Consider the following 16,432-nt stretch of genomic DNA (forward strand, 5'->3'; position numbering starts at 1 on the left):
GAACCACAACAATTTGTGTTTTATTAAGCCATTATACAAAAGGGATTCTTTATCATAAAGGGCAGCAATATGAAGAGTATCTGAAAGAAGTTGGATTAGGAAGTTAATTTAGGAGCCTCTTGAGATATAAAAGGAAATGTGTTCACTCACTAGATTCATCTACCATGGAATGACTCATAACTATACACATATGCTTCATGAAAGACACATTAGAATATTCTGTAGAGTCAGCCTACAGGCTCTAAGTGGTAAAGGATGAGCATTAATGCTTTTTTAGCATTCAAAAATCACACTGCATGTTTAACAAGGAATTTGGGACTGATTGCACAAACTTTCATTCACTTTAGCAATTCCATAAGAATATGGAGTGGAGGATTTTCAAAAGTAATTGCTTAGGAGTGTTTGGGTGCTCATAAGTCACTTAGATTTTGGAAATCTTATCTGAAGAGTTTTCAGTTTTTTTAATCAGAGTCCAACTCTATAGTAACAATAGTGTCAAAGAAAATGTAAATACTAGCCAAACCATCTGTGATAAATCCTTTATGCGCAAATTAAATCTGCTGTGGTCATGGGCTTATCAGTCTTTGTGATCGGCTGCTTTGTGTAACAGAGATTCCATCAAAGTTATCAAGTATGTGTGGGATCTTTTTAAGCAATACATGACCAAGAACAAACTATGAAATGGCTTTGGTCAAATGTCAATTCAAAGCATATGTAAGAAATTGAATCCAAATTTAATGCCTCCTATATTATGAATGTACATGATGTTTTCTGGCTCTCTCTCAGACTAAACTGGTTTATATTGCTTTTTTTTAAACTGTCAAAATATGTACTCTTTTTGAACCAGAAGTCAGTTATGAAACAGACTGCTTACAGATGTGAAAGCAACGACCTCCTGGAGATTATTACGTGATACATAGACCAGAACTATCTCTGGTGGATTTAATTTTTTTTTAAACTTTCTTGATACTTTCTACATACTTTAATACTTTCTTTTTTGAACTTCAAAAAAAGTTCTGGCACTGGACGAGAAATGCAGCAGAGGTTATTTAGCTCAAGGTGTGAGCCCTCAGAATCCTTAAGTTGTAGAGCTAAATTAAACTTTTCAACTCTAAGTAAATGGATCCTTTTCAAGATGTAAAAAAACCTTTTTAATCAGAGATATTATTGCTTTTTGTCATCTGCTACTCTCTCTCTCTCTCTCTCTCTATTTTTATATATATATATATATAAAGTTTTCCTGTGGGATGACAGAGTGATGTCATCATGTCACTCTGAGTCCCACCTGCCTCCTTCCTCTCTTCCTGCTCAAGCCTGATCTTGCTGCTTCCACTTGCCACTTGGAATTCCTATTTAAACCAAGCCCCTACTCCCCTTCCTCTACTCCATGGGGCTTTTTCAACACCAAAAAAGATGGCACAGTTGCTGGCAGACCCCACATCGCAGCCATGACAGCCCAGGAGTGGGGAGGAGGGTACAATGCTCAGAACAGCAGCCCAGGGACAGGTACTAGGAGCAGGGCTCCCAATTGGGCTTATGTGTTAGGAGCGGGCTCTTGGGGAGCAGAGCGCAGTGCCCGATCACCCGGAGTCCGGCTGCTCCTGCGGAGATTCACACTGTCCTTAGCTGCTGTACTTAGCACAGATGCCAGGAGCACCCCTGAGCTGCCCAGGGAAGCTGCCACACCAACTTACCCTGGGCTCTCTGGGCAGGGCTGGGGCAGTGAGCAGCACAGGTGGGACCATACGGGGGGATGGGGAGAAAAGGGACAGTGGCTCCCCGTGCTGCTGCTTTCCTTGCCTCAGCAGGCTGCAGTGCCCTAGAGCGCCACATGCATACAGCACTACCTGTGCCTCACTGTGCCCTATGTGGGGCAGCCAATCACCCCTGTGCTTCCCTGGATGCTGGGGTCAGAGCTGGGCCAAGTGTGCGCTGCAGTCAGCAAGGGGCGAGGGTTAGTGTTGGGGGGAAAGGGAAGGGAGCCCTGGGCTGGGGAGGGCAGGGGAAGGAGGGACAAGGGACCCAGGCTGGTGTGTGGGGGAGAAGGTGCCCAGGCTGGTGAAACCACTGCCTGACCCTCCCCGGTGGCTGGGGGGAGGGCTGGGGTTGCCTACCTCCCCTCCCTTGCAAGAGTGGGGCTGGTGAGCACAGTGAGCAGGGGGCTCAGCCCCTACTACTTTTATAAAAAGAATGATTCAAATAAATCCATATTAAAAAAAAGAAAGACAACATATCAACATCATTAGCAAGTGAAAGCGACTAAGCAAACTTCCACTTTTGCCCTAAATGTCACTGACATCAAACCACATTTAAATAAGATTAGAATTTATTACACAAATGTATGTTGGCAAGTTTTAATTCTACCTTCCAGCATGCTGAGGTGCATGGCATCATTGGCTCGCTTTGGCACACTAAGCATTACCTCCAGGCCATCTTTAATCTCACCTTTACCTTCTTCACAGCAGGTGAGCAGCTCCTGCAGAAGATCAGCAGGTCATTATTAGCATAACATCTGTGTCTACAATGCACAAAGAAAAACAACAGAATTTGCTCTGGTGACCAAAGCAGTCCTGCCAGACACCCTTCAGCTCCCCTCAGACTTCAAGTGTCAACGTAGCATGCATATTCACAAAACGTGACCTGAATGGGTAGCAAGCGATTATATTTGTTTAGTTAACCATTCATACATTATTAAGTAAACTGATCCAAATATTAGAGTGTCTTTTAATACAATAGTGGTAAAGAAACAAGCTTTTGATGAAGTGATTTAATTTTTAATGTCTAATACTCAATAAAACGGCCTATACAGTGTTAGATTACACTTGCAAATCTTCCAGAAGTTTTACGTTTGCTTGAAAACATACGTATATATAATGTACCAGTCAAAGGGATGTGCTTGAGCACTAGAAACTAGGGCCATAATCCTGCATTCTGATGCAACAGTTCTTATCCTTGTGCCCACGTGGAGTCCTCACTTGATTTTAGAATGAAATTACATCCAAGGCAGGCCTTTCTTAGTCTTGGACCATTTTGTAGCTAAACACCACAGGTTTTCCTTAGCTACAGCAAGTTTCTAAAATTTCTTTTCCCTTTAAAACATAAAGCTGTCTTATTGCTCATTCTTAGCCTATTTTTGCTACTTAACTTCTATTTAAGAACTGTCAACATAACAAATGCAAGAAATTAGAGAAGCAGACTTCAGAATTACGTGGCTTTAACATTGAAAGCTGAAACATACTTCAAGAACTTTCTGGACACAGGTTCTAAAAAAGACTAAAGCAACTTGGCCACTATGTGGAGAAATAACCAACTCCTCTGAAATTTCAATTGCCACTAATTTCTTGGCTCGTTCCTAGTGGCTTTTATTTATGCTCTTTCACATCTATCAAGTCTCCTTCCTTTGCCTGTTTCCTCTCTTTAAAATGCTGCTTTATTCCCTTACTTCACTGTGCAGGTAGTAGCAAAGCAACAGTGTATTAGAAGACTCCTCCATGAAGCATATAAACAGGATGCTTCACTTTGCTGATGTCCACGCAGCAGAACAGAATGAAAAGGCCAGAGAGAGGCACAATTTAAATTTAAATAAACTGTATAGGGAGTGGTGCAGAAATAAGACAAACGAGCAGCATGAGATAATGCACAAATCCTTGGAAACACAGAAAGAAGAAAAATAAACTTGATGTTCTCAGTTGGATACTTCCCTGAAAATGGGCAGCCTTAATTTTTTCCAGCCTTTCTTCAGCATATCTCCTTATATGATCTACTTCATGAAGTCCGGAGATAGGGCCAAAATGTATGCCCAGCCTTGATTTACAGTCCCTTCAGATTTCAGGCACAGGGAGGGGGGTTGGATTAGGAACGCTGCAACTACACCCACTTCTGTGTATTTGGTACAGGCTGCTTCCAAAAGTGAAAGAAGCCTAGCCTATTTTCTGATGCTGATCCAGATAACAGGCAAAAACTAATGGAAACAACCAATCTAGGCATTCTCACCAGTGCAGATGAAAGCCAGACAATGCCAGTGTGTTTTTTGGCTCTGGCATTTTAGGCTGAAATTTCATGAGGAAAGCTTGCCATTTCTAGCATTATTAAATGCAACCACAAGCAGCCCTACACTGGACTCATAACACAAATTTCAATTCAAGACTGAACCAACTTGCAACCCTGCCACTGCATTCCTTCACTAATTATGAAACAACTATAAATGAAGACTGTCATTCATTCCTAACTTTCAATTGGCTTTTATTTTTTTTATTTACATGGGGATACGGGGTTGGTCCTCATTTTCTTCTCCCTCTAAAAAAATATTAATATAACTAAAGGCTTATGCAGCGACATTCTAGAAGCTATTCACAAACTCTTGGGAAGGATATTAGGTTATTATTTTTAACTAGAAAAACCAATGAAGTATTTTTTTTTCATTGAAGTAGGATTCTAGGCAGGTTTATAGGTGTCACATGTTATTTTCAGGCATCTCAACAGAAAATTGTTTTTTAGAACCATTTTTCATGTTTAAGCATTTTCTTACTCCAATTCCTGAGGTTCACAACTTTATTCAGCACATGCCTATTTATTTAGCCAAGTGACAATATCATCAGTTCTTCTAGGCCAGTGCTCAACATAGTAAACAAGCATTCATTGACAGCGTGCATCATGGCCTATGTCGTGCTGCTGCTGCACAAAAGGCGATATTGTGAAGGCCCCAGCGATACTGGTTGGCTGCAAAAAGAACTTGCCTGGTCTGAAACCTGCTCAATAGGGACCACTGGTAATGGGGCAAATCAAAACCAGGTGAGCAAACTGTGCCATCAGCAATGAGGGGCTGGTTGGGAATTTTAATGGCTATCTATTCCTCTCGCCAGAGTGTTTCCACCCTAACGTCCTAGCGTGACAGATGAGACCATTATCTGCGATGTGATGGCAAATGTGCAGCTGGTTATTTAAAAAGGCCATTGTGCAACAAAGGCTTGGACTGGCATGTACCTTCTCCAGCAACTTGCCATTTCAACCTCAATTGATAGGAGGAGGAGAAATAATGCTCAGAACTGGAAGCCTTGGGAGTAAGATGGATGCAAAGTACCAGAAATGATGCACATGGTGGCATGTAACTGCGAATCCAACAGTCTGGTGTGCGACAATCAACTTCATACTTGTGCAGAGTACTCTGCCACCAAATATGAGTTGGCAAGAGCTAATGTCCGCAAGGTAAGACTGTTGCACATCTAAACTTTGGCTGCTGTCTTCTTCAGGTGGGCCTGGTAATGTAATGTGCAGCCTAAGGACACACCTAGATAGACCAATACTACATGATGCTTCATCTTCTGACCATTCAGATAACCATTCAGTTCTCTGGGTGCACTGGTGTGACAAAGATGGAACAAACTGGAGACTCTTTTTACAATGTTTGACTGGAGGTGCCAAGTCCTACAGTAGTCAGCTAACTTTGCCATGTCCTGGTTTAAGATGGCATTAAGCTCACAAACCACGTGGGTCTGGGTACCACAAAAGAGGTTGTCTGTGTGAATGAACTTTTGTGACTCTACTGTTGGCAGGTCATTGATGTTACAGTTGAATAGGAAAGCACAGAATCCTGCGGCAACCTGTTCCTCTGTTGTCTCCAAGCACTCGTCTTCAGTAAGGCTCACTGAACAGCGACAGCATCAGGACTTATGCAAGCAACAGTATTACTAATTATGATAGGAGTTTTCCTGTATGAGAACTGCAGCATCAGACAGTTCAGTCCTAAAATTTTCATGTGATACCTACCTTTAAAAGGAGCTGATATTTTGTTATCCTCTGGACAGGTTTGATAAGGTAAGAGGAGATAGAGTTGGCCAATCCATGTCGCTGTTGTATTTCCTGCATTAAACAATAACAAATGTGAATGTCACGTGTATAAACAACAGTAAGTTACCCAGCCAGCAGTGTTACCTTTGATACAGAACCTGTATTTTCCATTGTAATTAGCAAAGAAGAAAAGAATGGTATAGAAAGATTTTCAAACCAAAGCATACAGTTTAAGTCTATTTGCTCCCCCTTACATATAAAAACTCTTTTGCCTTCTCTGGCCAATTGCATTTTTTAAAAAGGACCTGCATCTGACTAGCAAAGATTCTGGATCTGAAACACTGAGTGAAGACATCTGAACTTAGATTATTATTTCCCAAGTCACTTTGGTTAAACAGGAAAACGCTTTTGGATGTTTCCATCTGGCAATAGCCAACATCCATTTGGGAACAGGTTTTGCCATATAGTTTGCTAGTTTAAGTGTAACCAATTCAAGAAAACATGTTTCATTAACTGCTGATTCTATGCCAGCAGAGGGAGCATGAAATATAATTTAGTGACAACTTACCAGAAAAGAGAGAGCTCAGCAACAGTAGGCAAGATTTTTAAGAGGAAAGCTGAGTATTTACATCAAGAGGAATTCTTCCATTACACTAGAACAGTTATAAAAGTAGGCTATTTAAGAATTTCAAATACTGAATGTTTAACTGATTGCTTTGTGTCAATTTGGCACAAAAGGTTAACATAATTTACACCCACAGGATAATTGTACTCATTTAAAAGTAGCAAATTATTGAATCCTTGAGCTATTAAACCATGACTGTAATACAATCACACACACAGCATGTGGTACATGGCTCTGTACTAAATATGAAGTCAAGTGTGTTTTTAGTCTAAAGCTGAAATGCTAGATACTGCTTTTTAAAGGAGATCTTAGGTTTACGGGTTTATAAAGGTGGAATACAATTCCTATAATATGCAATGCAGTCTTAGTGTCTAAATACTTAGATTAGTGATAGAAATGTAGCCGTGTTAGTCTGGGGGTAGCTGAAGCAAAATGCAGGACAATGTAGCACTTTAAAGACTAACAAGATGGTTTATTAGATGATGAGCTTTCGTGGGCCAGACCCACTTCCTCAGATCAAAGGAAGTGGGTCTGGCCCACGAAAGCTCATCATCTAATAAACCATCTTGTTAGTCTTTAAAGTGCTACATTGTCCTACATTTTGCTTTAAATACTTAGATATGAGTGTTATATGCCTGAGCGTTATGTGCAAATATGTGTCCATATCTCCACACTTTTTACATCAATGTAAGTTGCCTAATTATACATTAGATAGCATTATTTGGTCATCTCTAACCAGTTTTCTCCCCCAAACACAGATGTTCATTTTCATTTATTAGAAATGCATTATATGGAAGTCCAACACAATGGGTCTTTAAAATGTTCATGGTGTTGGTGGCATTATCAAAATCTCTTTGGTATACAATTCAGATACCAGTAAAGATTTTTAAATCACAAGCCCCCTTTTTCTCCTCTTTGCACAAATAATTCTTCCCAATATCCATTTCACTAGTGATGGTTCAGTGCACATACTTCAGCAGGGGGAGTAGCATAATTGATTCTTAAATACCCATGCACTCTTTAGCCAAGGGCCTTTTGGAAAGGGCCTTTAATGTGGCAATTATGAGTCCTCAGTGACATTCAGGTGCTGAAAGTCCAGAAGCAGTTGCTGCCGCTTTGCCCTTGTCTTTAATGGACATTGCACATCTCTGGTAAGAACTCCCATATAAAAGCAAGGGGTGCCATAACTGGACTGACAGTTACGATGGGCTATATAAACCCCTTATTGGACAGGGTGCGCGTAGGGGAGAGGGGGACTTGAGTTACCATGGGGGTGAGCGGGATATCTTACGGTGCAGCTCTGGGCAACGACTCTGCTTTTCCACCAGAACTGAGCCCACCCTGAGCCAAGGAGCATAGGAGCCACAGCACCCAGCAACTGGAAGCAGGGCTGGAAGCAGGTGATGTTCCCCAGGTACAGGCAGTGGCCAGATGGGGTGCATGTCTAGGTAGAAAGTCACCCAGGGAAGACAACTTGAGGCAGACATCAGATGCCAACAAGTGAGCAGCTGGACCAGCCTGGCAGGGCCTTGAGTTGGAAGCTGATGGAATGAGAGGAACTGGACTCTCCTACCCCATTCTACACTGTATCTACTAGAAGGACTGTACCCAAAGAAGAAAAGGTTACTTACCTTGTAACTGTTGTTCTTCGAGATGTGTTGCTCATGTCCTTTCCAATCAGGTGTGTGTGCACCACATGCACGGAATTCCGGAGCCTTTTCCCCTAGCAGTATCCATAGGGCCAGTACAGGGAGACCCCTGGAGTGGCGCCGGCATAGCGGTGCATATATACACCTGCTGGCCCCTCACCCCCTCAGTTCCTCCTCGCCTAATAGCTCCTACAAAGGGGAGATGGGTGGGGGGATTTGGAATGGACATGAGCAACACATCTCGAAGAACAACAGTTACAAGGCAAATAACCTTTTCTTCTTCTTCCAGTGCTTGCTCATGTCCATTTCAGTCAGGTGATTCCCAAGCTGTATCCCAGGCAGTGAGGTTGGAGAGTAACAATGTCTATTTGTCCACAGATTGCAACACCACCCTGCCTACTGAATAATTGTGTAACGTTCTGAAAATGTATGGACTGAGGACCATGTGGCTGCCCTACAGATGTCAATGATCGGCACTTGAGCCAAAGATGCCACAGATGCTGCCTGCACTCTTGTGGAATGTGCCATTAGCGGGGGGAGAGCGGAAGTTTCTTACTCATACCCCGCTGGCATTCTCTAATACAGGAGGTAATCCATGATGATAGGCACTGGGCCAAAATTGGAGATCCTTTCATTCTTTCTGTGATGGAAATAAAGAGCTCTACAGATTTATGAAAGTGTTTTGTCCTTTCTATGTAAAAAGCAATGGCTCTCCTCACATCTAGATAGTGTAAAGTCTGTTCCCTAGCTGACAAATGAGGCTTAGGAAAAAACATAGGTAGGTAAATGTCCTGGGATGTATGGAAGTGGGATACCACTTTGGGAGGGAAGGCCGGGTCAGGCTGTAGTCGGACTTTATCCTTGAAAAGGACTGTATACGATGGTTCTGAGGTCATCACTCGGAGCTTGGATACCCTTCTAGCCAAGGCTTTCGCTACTAAGAACACTACCTTCCATGACAGGTGTTTTAGCGAACAAGTGGCAAGAAGCTCAAATTTTGGTCTCATGAGACCCTTAAGGACTACATTACAGTCCCATGGTGGAACTGGGAAGGGGGGGGGGGGGGCGTGTATATGGTAATAAGTCTGTTAATTCCTTTCATGAATCTCTTTACCATGTGATTGGTGAACACCGACCTCCCGCTCTCCCCCGGGTGAAAGGTTGTGATTGCTGCGAGGTATACCCTCAAAGAGAAGGTAGCAAGGCCCTGATTCCTGAGATATAAACAGATAGTCCAATATCAATGGAATACTGCCCGTGGTCGGTTCGATTCCCTTTCTCAGCGTCCTCGCCGAGAGTTTCTTCCATTTAGCTTCCTATAGGGCTCTTGTGGATGGTTTCCTACTTTCCAGTAACACTCTCTGGACCTCCGCCGAACAATCCCATTCTAGTGTGGAGAGCCACTCAGGAACCAAGCTGTGAGATGGAGGGCTGTCCGGTTGGGAGAGCATAAGGTTCCTTGTCCCAGGTCTTGCGTAATTAGATTCGGGACTAGAGGCAGGTGTACTGGTTCCTCTATTGACAATAGAGGATACCAAACTGGGTGGGGTTGCAACTTCTTTGGAGGATAGGGACATAATTCAAAATGACCTTACCAAGTTAGAGAAATGGTCAGAGGTAAACAGGATGAGGTTTAATAAAGAGAAATGCAAAGTGCTCCACTTAGGAAGGAACAATTAGTTCCATACATACAAGATGGGAAGCGACTGTCTAGGAAGGAGCATGGCGGAAAGGGATCTAGGGGTCATAGTGGACCACAAGTTGAATATGAGTCAACAGTGTGATGCTGTTGCAAAAAAAGCAAATATGATTCTAGGTTGTATCAACAGGTGTGTTGTAAGCAAATCTTGTGAAGTCATTCTGCCGCTCTACTCTGCACTAGTTAGGCCTCAGCTGGAGTACTGTGTCCAGTTCTGGGCGCCACATTTCAAGAAAGATGTGGAGAAATTGGAAAGGGTACAGAGAAGAGCGACAAGAATGATTAAAGGTTTAGAGAACATGACCTATGAAGCCAGGCTTCATGAACTGGGCTTGTTTAGTTTGGAAAAAAGAAGATTAAGGGGGGACATGATAGCGGCTTTCAAATATCTAAAAGGGTGTCACAAGGAGGAAGGAGAAAATTTGTTCCTCTTGGTTTCTGAGGACAGGACAAGGAGTAATGGGCTTAAAGTGCAGCAGGGGAGGTTTAGATTGGACATTAGGAAAAAATTCCTAACTGTCAGGGTGGTCAAATATTGGAATAAATTGCCAAGGGAGGTGGTGGAATCTCCCTCTCTGGAGATATTTAAGAACAGGTTAGATAGACATCTGTCAGGGATGGTGTAGACGGAGCTTGATCCTGCCTTGAGGGCAGGGGGCTGGACTCGATGACCTCTCGAGGTCCCTTCCAGTCCTATGATTCTATGATTCTATGATTCTATCCACTCGTGGACTTGAAAGGACCGACTGAGTTTGTCTGATAAGAGTGTTGCTGGATCCAGGAAGGTAAGTCGCCTACAGGTGGATGACCCTGGAGATACAGGTCTCCCAGAGCCACAGGGCCTCCCTGCACAGGGGGGAGGATCGAGTGCCCCCCTGCCTGTCGATGTAGAACATGGCAGTGTTGTCGATCAGCACTTCCATTCCTCTGTTCTCCAGGTAGGGCAGGAAGGTGTGGCATGCTAGTCTGACAGCCCTGAGCTCTTTTACGTTTATGTGCAATTTCAACTCTGTTGGTGACTATAACCCCTCCGTCCAGAGAGTCCCTAGGTGGGCTCCCCACCTGGCGTCTAATGCATCTGTCACCAGTTGCACAGACGGGACTTGTTTGGTGAAAGAAACCCCTGTATATACTATGTCTTCACTCCTTGAACTGGTGGATGCAGGAAGTACCCCTTCCGGGATCATGACTACCATGTCCAAGGGGTGTTGAACTGGATGGTGGACTGACCGTAGTCAACTCTGCAGTGGACGAAGCCTGAGTCTGGCGTGGGTCACCACATATGTGCAGGCTGCCATTTGGCCCAAAAGTCACATGCAGTTGCGGACCGTAATTATACGTGATTTGTGAAGGGCTATGATCATCATTCTCAGGGTTTGGAATCTGTGATTGGGTAGAAAAGCCATCTCCAATGTGGAGTTTAAATGAGCTCCCACAAACTCTATTATTTGCACGGGTATTGTGGTGGATCTTCTTTGTTTATTATGAGGCCCAGCTTGAGGAACAGACTTCTGGTGTTTGCAATGTGTCCCATCACTTGCGTTCGGGAAGATCCCTGTATCAGCCAGTCGTCCAGGTACGGAAAGACGTGTATTCCCTGGCGTCTCATAAAAGTCACAACCAGTGCCATGCATTTTGTGAATACTCTCGATGCTGTAAATAGACCGACGGGCAGGGCTGTGAATTGGAAATGTTCCGTGCTCACTACGAATCTCAGGAACCTTCTGTGTGCAGGCGTAATGGTGATATGGAAGTAGGCATCCTGTAAGTCGAGGGCAGCATACCAATCCCCTTTCTGGAGGGAAGGGATGATAGAGGATAGGGTTAGCATTCTGAATTTCGTTTTCTTTATGAATGCGTTTAGAGCTCCGAGGTCTAGAATGGGACGGAGACCTCCCTTTGCTTTCAGGATAAGAAAATATCTGGAATAGAAGCCCCTGCCTCTGAACTCTGGAGGGACCGACTCTACTGATCCGAGGTGAAGGAGTTTTGTTACCTCTTGTCTTAGCAGGGATTCGTGAGATGGGTCCCTGAAGAGGGAAGAGTAGATGGGGGGGTAGAGGTGGGGGTAGACGTAAAGGGAATAGAATATACCTTTGCTACCAGGCTCAGGAACCATTGATTCGAAGTTATGCTTGATCAAGCCTAACGGGAGAGGCGGAAAACAAAAAGGGGTTGTAATGGTGCGCTATCCTCGACCATGCCTTCAAAACGATGGTTTGGACTGGTGCCCCTGGGATGTAGTTGGTCCCTTGTCATGTTCAGACCTGGAAACCCTCTGACTACCACAGGATTGATCATGCCAGCTGTTACCACGGCCTCTTCTCCTTCCCTGATCTGTATTAAAGCCTTGCAGGAATGGTTTTGAAGCCTGTCGGGGGTTCAGCAGTCTCCTTAAGGGCCCAGGCTTATGAATCCCCAGGGATCTTAGAGTCGCTTTTGGGTCCTTTAGACTGTGCAGCTTAGAGCCCGTTTGTTCTGAGAAAAGTCCCCCTCCCCCCTCAAATGGAAGGTCCTGCAATGTGGTTTGCACTTCAGGGGGAATTCCCGATACCTGCAGCCACGCATTTCTCCTCATTACAATGGCCGTAGCCATTGTTCTGGCTGCTGAGTCGGCGGAATCAAGGGCCACCTGTAAGGTCGTACAAGCCACCATTTTGCCCTCCTTGGTTAGGACCGCAAATTCTTGGCGAGACTCCTGTGGAAGCCGGTCCTTGAATTTGTCCACGGCTGACCATGTATTAAAAAGCGTACTTTCCCAGCATGGCCTGTTGGTTAGCAATACACAGTTGTAATCCTCTGGTGGCAACAGGTCTAACTTCTTGGGCTCTTTTGCTTTGGGAGTAGGACCCGGGAGACCCTGGCACTCTCTCTGTCCTGCTGCTTGGACCTGGGTGAGGGCGTGAAAAGAGATATTTGTGGCCCACTTTGGGAACAAAATAATGCTTCTCCACACCTTTCTATGTGGGAAGAATGGAGGCAGGAGTCAGCCATAATGTTTTTGACAGTTTCTCTACTGTCCTGTTATGGGGTCAACCCTCATCGGCTCGTCCTCATGCTGATTTGCCCGTACTGATGCCGGCTCCCATTTGATAGTCTGATGGGCAAGCCCATGGGCACTTGTGTCACCTGCCTCTGTTGGTCTGGAAGTCTATGCAGTCATCAACTTATCCACCTCTGATGCGGGGGCACAGTGCTGTAGTCTGTGCATTCGGACACAGTGGTGCCGGACGGGGCGGGACATTAGCTGCTCCCAGTGCTGACCACATGGTGGATAATGGCAGCATCGTAGCCTGAGTCAACAGCGATGAGACTGGCACCGATGGTACCGGGGACGGTGCATGGCTCAGTGCCGGGGTTGAAATTGGTGCAGGGATCAGCATGAGCAGTGGGGTCGCTGTCCGTACTGCTGTTGGTGCCAGTGCCGGTGCCGCTGTTGGTGCTGGGTACAGTGACCCGTGTATGGTACCGGATACGTTGCCGACATCAACAGCCGAGCCGGTGTAGATAGGGACTGCACTAACCCCGGCTCCGTGCCCCGTGGTGGTGCTGAGAAGTGTCCTGGAATCCAGGGGGTAGAAGTTGCGGGACACATGCACGATGGGACACATGCAGGAACTGGGAGGATGCCACTGCTGAGGTCGGCACCAGCACTGTAGCTCCCCAGTGCGCTGTAGGAGTGACAGGTACCGGGGCATTCAGGCATTGCAGGTCCGGTACTGCAGACAGCAGTGGCTCCTGAGCGGTCATTGCTATAAGGTTGCGTGCAACATTAAAGGTTTCCGGGGTCAAAGGCCTCAGTTTTGGGAGTGGCCCTTCAGCTTCTCCTTTCAAGGAAGAGCGAGTATGGCCTGACTCCTTACGTGGCTCCTTAGGTGTCTTCACTGCCGAGTGTCCCTCCTGTGGGCGCACCTTCTGGCCCCTCCTGTCCAGGGATCTTCCTCCAGAGTCCTTCAGTTTCCTCTGTACTGGAGAGTGGGAGCGGTGCCATGAAGCGGTGCTTGTGCTTCGCAGGGCCCGTAGAGCCGTCTGGAACCGAGGAGGAAGTGCCCCGCACCGACTGAGGCTCCTCTGGTGCCAGCGGCTGCAGCGTAGACTCCATGAGGCGCCTCTTCAGTCTGGCATCTCTTTCTCTCCTAGTCCTGGGCTTGAATCCCCTACAGATTTTACAGATCTGAATGGAGTATGTCTCCCCCAAGCACCTTAGGCAGGACTTGTGGGGGTCACCACAGGGCATAGGTTTAAGGCAGGACGCACACTGCTTAAAACTGTGGGGCCCTGGCATCTCTTCCCTGGCTGAGGAGAGGTACAGGGGATAAACAGCCCCTCTTATAATAAAACTATTTACAACAATATACTAAAAACTAACAGGAACACTAACTAATTACAAAGAAGCTAGGGGTAGACTGATTGTCTAGAATGCTCCAGCTACCGTCAAAGGCAGTAAGAAAGAACTGAAGGGGTGAGGGTCCAGCAGGTGTATATATGCCCCGATATGCCGGCGCCACTCCAGGGGGCTCCCCGTGCTGACCCTACGGATACTGCTAGGAGAAAAGGCTCCGCAACTCTGTGCACACGGCACGCGCACACCTGATTGGAACGGACATGAGCAAGCACTCCAAGAAGCACTATAAACACTCAGCAGAGTTGTGTGAGCTACACCTGTTAGGGGCAATTGCTAGCATAGGTACTAAGCACTAGACAGGAGACTCTTTACCCTAAATTCATCATTTTTAGAATGTGCAGCATGCGCCTCAAACTGTAGTTTTTATATCTGAGTTTTAACTATTAAAAATCTATTTGCATTTCAGAACATTCAACCATAACTATGTTTCCAATTCCTTTGATAGGCAATAGCAACTGTTTAAAATTATATTTTAATTGATTTTATTGCACTAACATAGCAACACAGCACTACATATTAGACACCACGTAAGCAAGTTGTTGAGTAACTGATAAGCCTAGGCTTATTGGTTAGTTGAATTTTCTACTCACATTTCCCCCTCACACCCTCACTGCCTCTCTATCTGCCTGCCTGGCTCTTACTACATTTAAAATTCAGAGCTGCTGTGGGGATAGTGCCTGGACCCGGCACAAGCTGGGACTGAGCTGGGCTTGCTCAGTCCCTGGACCTACCCACACTGCGGTTCTGCAGTTTAAATGTAGTAGAAGCTGTGCTGCCTGCCCACTTGGCTCTTACTAAACTGCAGAAGTGCAGCAGAGGTAGCTCCCACACCTGGTGTGAGCTGGGACAGACTTCCTCCCTTATCAACTAATCATGTAGTCGAAAGAATTTTTATTGGCTATGCGATTAGTGGAACACCCAATTCTTAACATCCCTACATAGACATAAAAGTTCTCAGATTTACTTTGACTTTTTTTTTCCGACAGGACAGAGTGGCTTTGATTTTAAAATCTTGTCTAACAAGAAACAGCCTTTCTGAAAGTTGATTTGCTAAATTGCTTCATTCTTTGTGGCATTTCTCTGATTTCTTAAGTATGACGACCAGGGTTCCCTAGAAGCTGCAGAGCAGCACAGCTTCACAGGTGATGAATCAGCCCCACCCAGTCAGTCAGCTCTGTGCATGGGAACACTGAGCTTCTGAAAGGGCAGGGCTGTGAAGCTGTGCTGCTGCTGAGCTTAGAGGGAACACTGACAAAGACTTATACCATATTCTGTTACTGATTATATGTTAAAAATTGGGATCATCAGTGTTATTTATTAATTATGGAAAGTTTTTCTGGTGTTACTAGTAGATGTCTAAATTCTTAGGCATTCCAACGTAATCAGAACAGTATGATTAAAACAACCCATCCACATTTTTAACACATGCACAAAGAGCCTAGTACTTACATCAAAATATGCTCCTGCATGCTCCAATATCAGCTGGGTGGAATCTGGCTTATTTTTGCAATATGTTACATACATTTGGAACTTGTCTGCCTGCAGAACAAAATGCAAATTTAAACAGCTTATCAAAGAGCATTTCTACTGCCTGAAACCAGTCAAACTACTGGGATTCTTTTCTAAGTCATCCCAACATTGTGAGAAAATACCCAGCATAGAGCGCTGGGTAGATACAAAATTTGTATCCACATCCAATTAACTTTCTGCAAACATGGTCAATGGCTATCCAGGATGGCTCTTTAAACATATTACAATCAAAATAATAACAAGGAATGAGAAAGTTGATTTAGAACTCTGATCTGCCCTCAGGTGAATGCATATAAATCAAACTCATTTCAATGGGAGTCATATTCTTGCATTTGTTGGCAGACATTGGTTTTTTGAAGTCAATAGTTTGTTTCCTCCAAGAAGAAGAAAGACTACACAAAGCAAAAGCCTCCATCTCCTTCTGCTTTCAATTTCATTCATTACTTCTATCACCAACCATGATTTCATTACCCAAGTTACAAAGCAGTGTCCAACATCTTCTGGTAACTGTTCGTATTTCTCCAACTCCTTTAAGAATATGCTATGGGGAGAGAGAAAAAAGGAAACAATGCTATTCAAAGGAACATGGCATGTTTTCATTAGGACAGCTAACATTTATTTCGAGTTCAAGCAGATATATTGTTACGGAATTTTCATACAAGCAGCACACTGGCAACTGGATCACGATACTATCAATGGATGAGAATTTGGGTTGCCAAGACACGATAAATAAATAT

General features: G+C 44.7%; 1 protein-coding gene across 2 annotated transcripts in view; it reads right to left on the reverse strand.

Annotated features, from left to right (window-relative positions):
* Window positions 1-16,432, reverse strand: part of TRIO (trio Rho guanine nucleotide exchange factor) — a 414,034-nt gene that overhangs the window by 136,391 nt on the left and 261,211 nt on the right. For both annotated transcript variants that reach the window (XM_006117079.5, XM_075921462.2), the window contains exons 26-29: window positions 16,167-16,236; window positions 15,615-15,704; window positions 5,767-5,859; window positions 2,365-2,476 (exon numbers count right to left, since the gene is read on the reverse strand). In XM_006117079.5, the coding sequence (XP_006117141.2) occupies window positions 2,365-2,476; window positions 5,767-5,859; window positions 15,615-15,704; window positions 16,167-16,236 (365 nt within the window). The remainder of the gene's footprint in view (window positions 1-2,364; window positions 2,477-5,766; window positions 5,860-15,614; window positions 15,705-16,166; window positions 16,237-16,432) is intronic.

This window comes from Pelodiscus sinensis, chromosome 2, assembly GCF_052426305.1.
Source record: "Pelodiscus sinensis isolate ZL-2025 chromosome 2, ASM5242630v1, whole genome shotgun sequence".
Classification (NCBI taxonomy): domain Eukaryota; kingdom Metazoa; phylum Chordata; order Testudines; family Trionychidae; genus Pelodiscus; species Pelodiscus sinensis.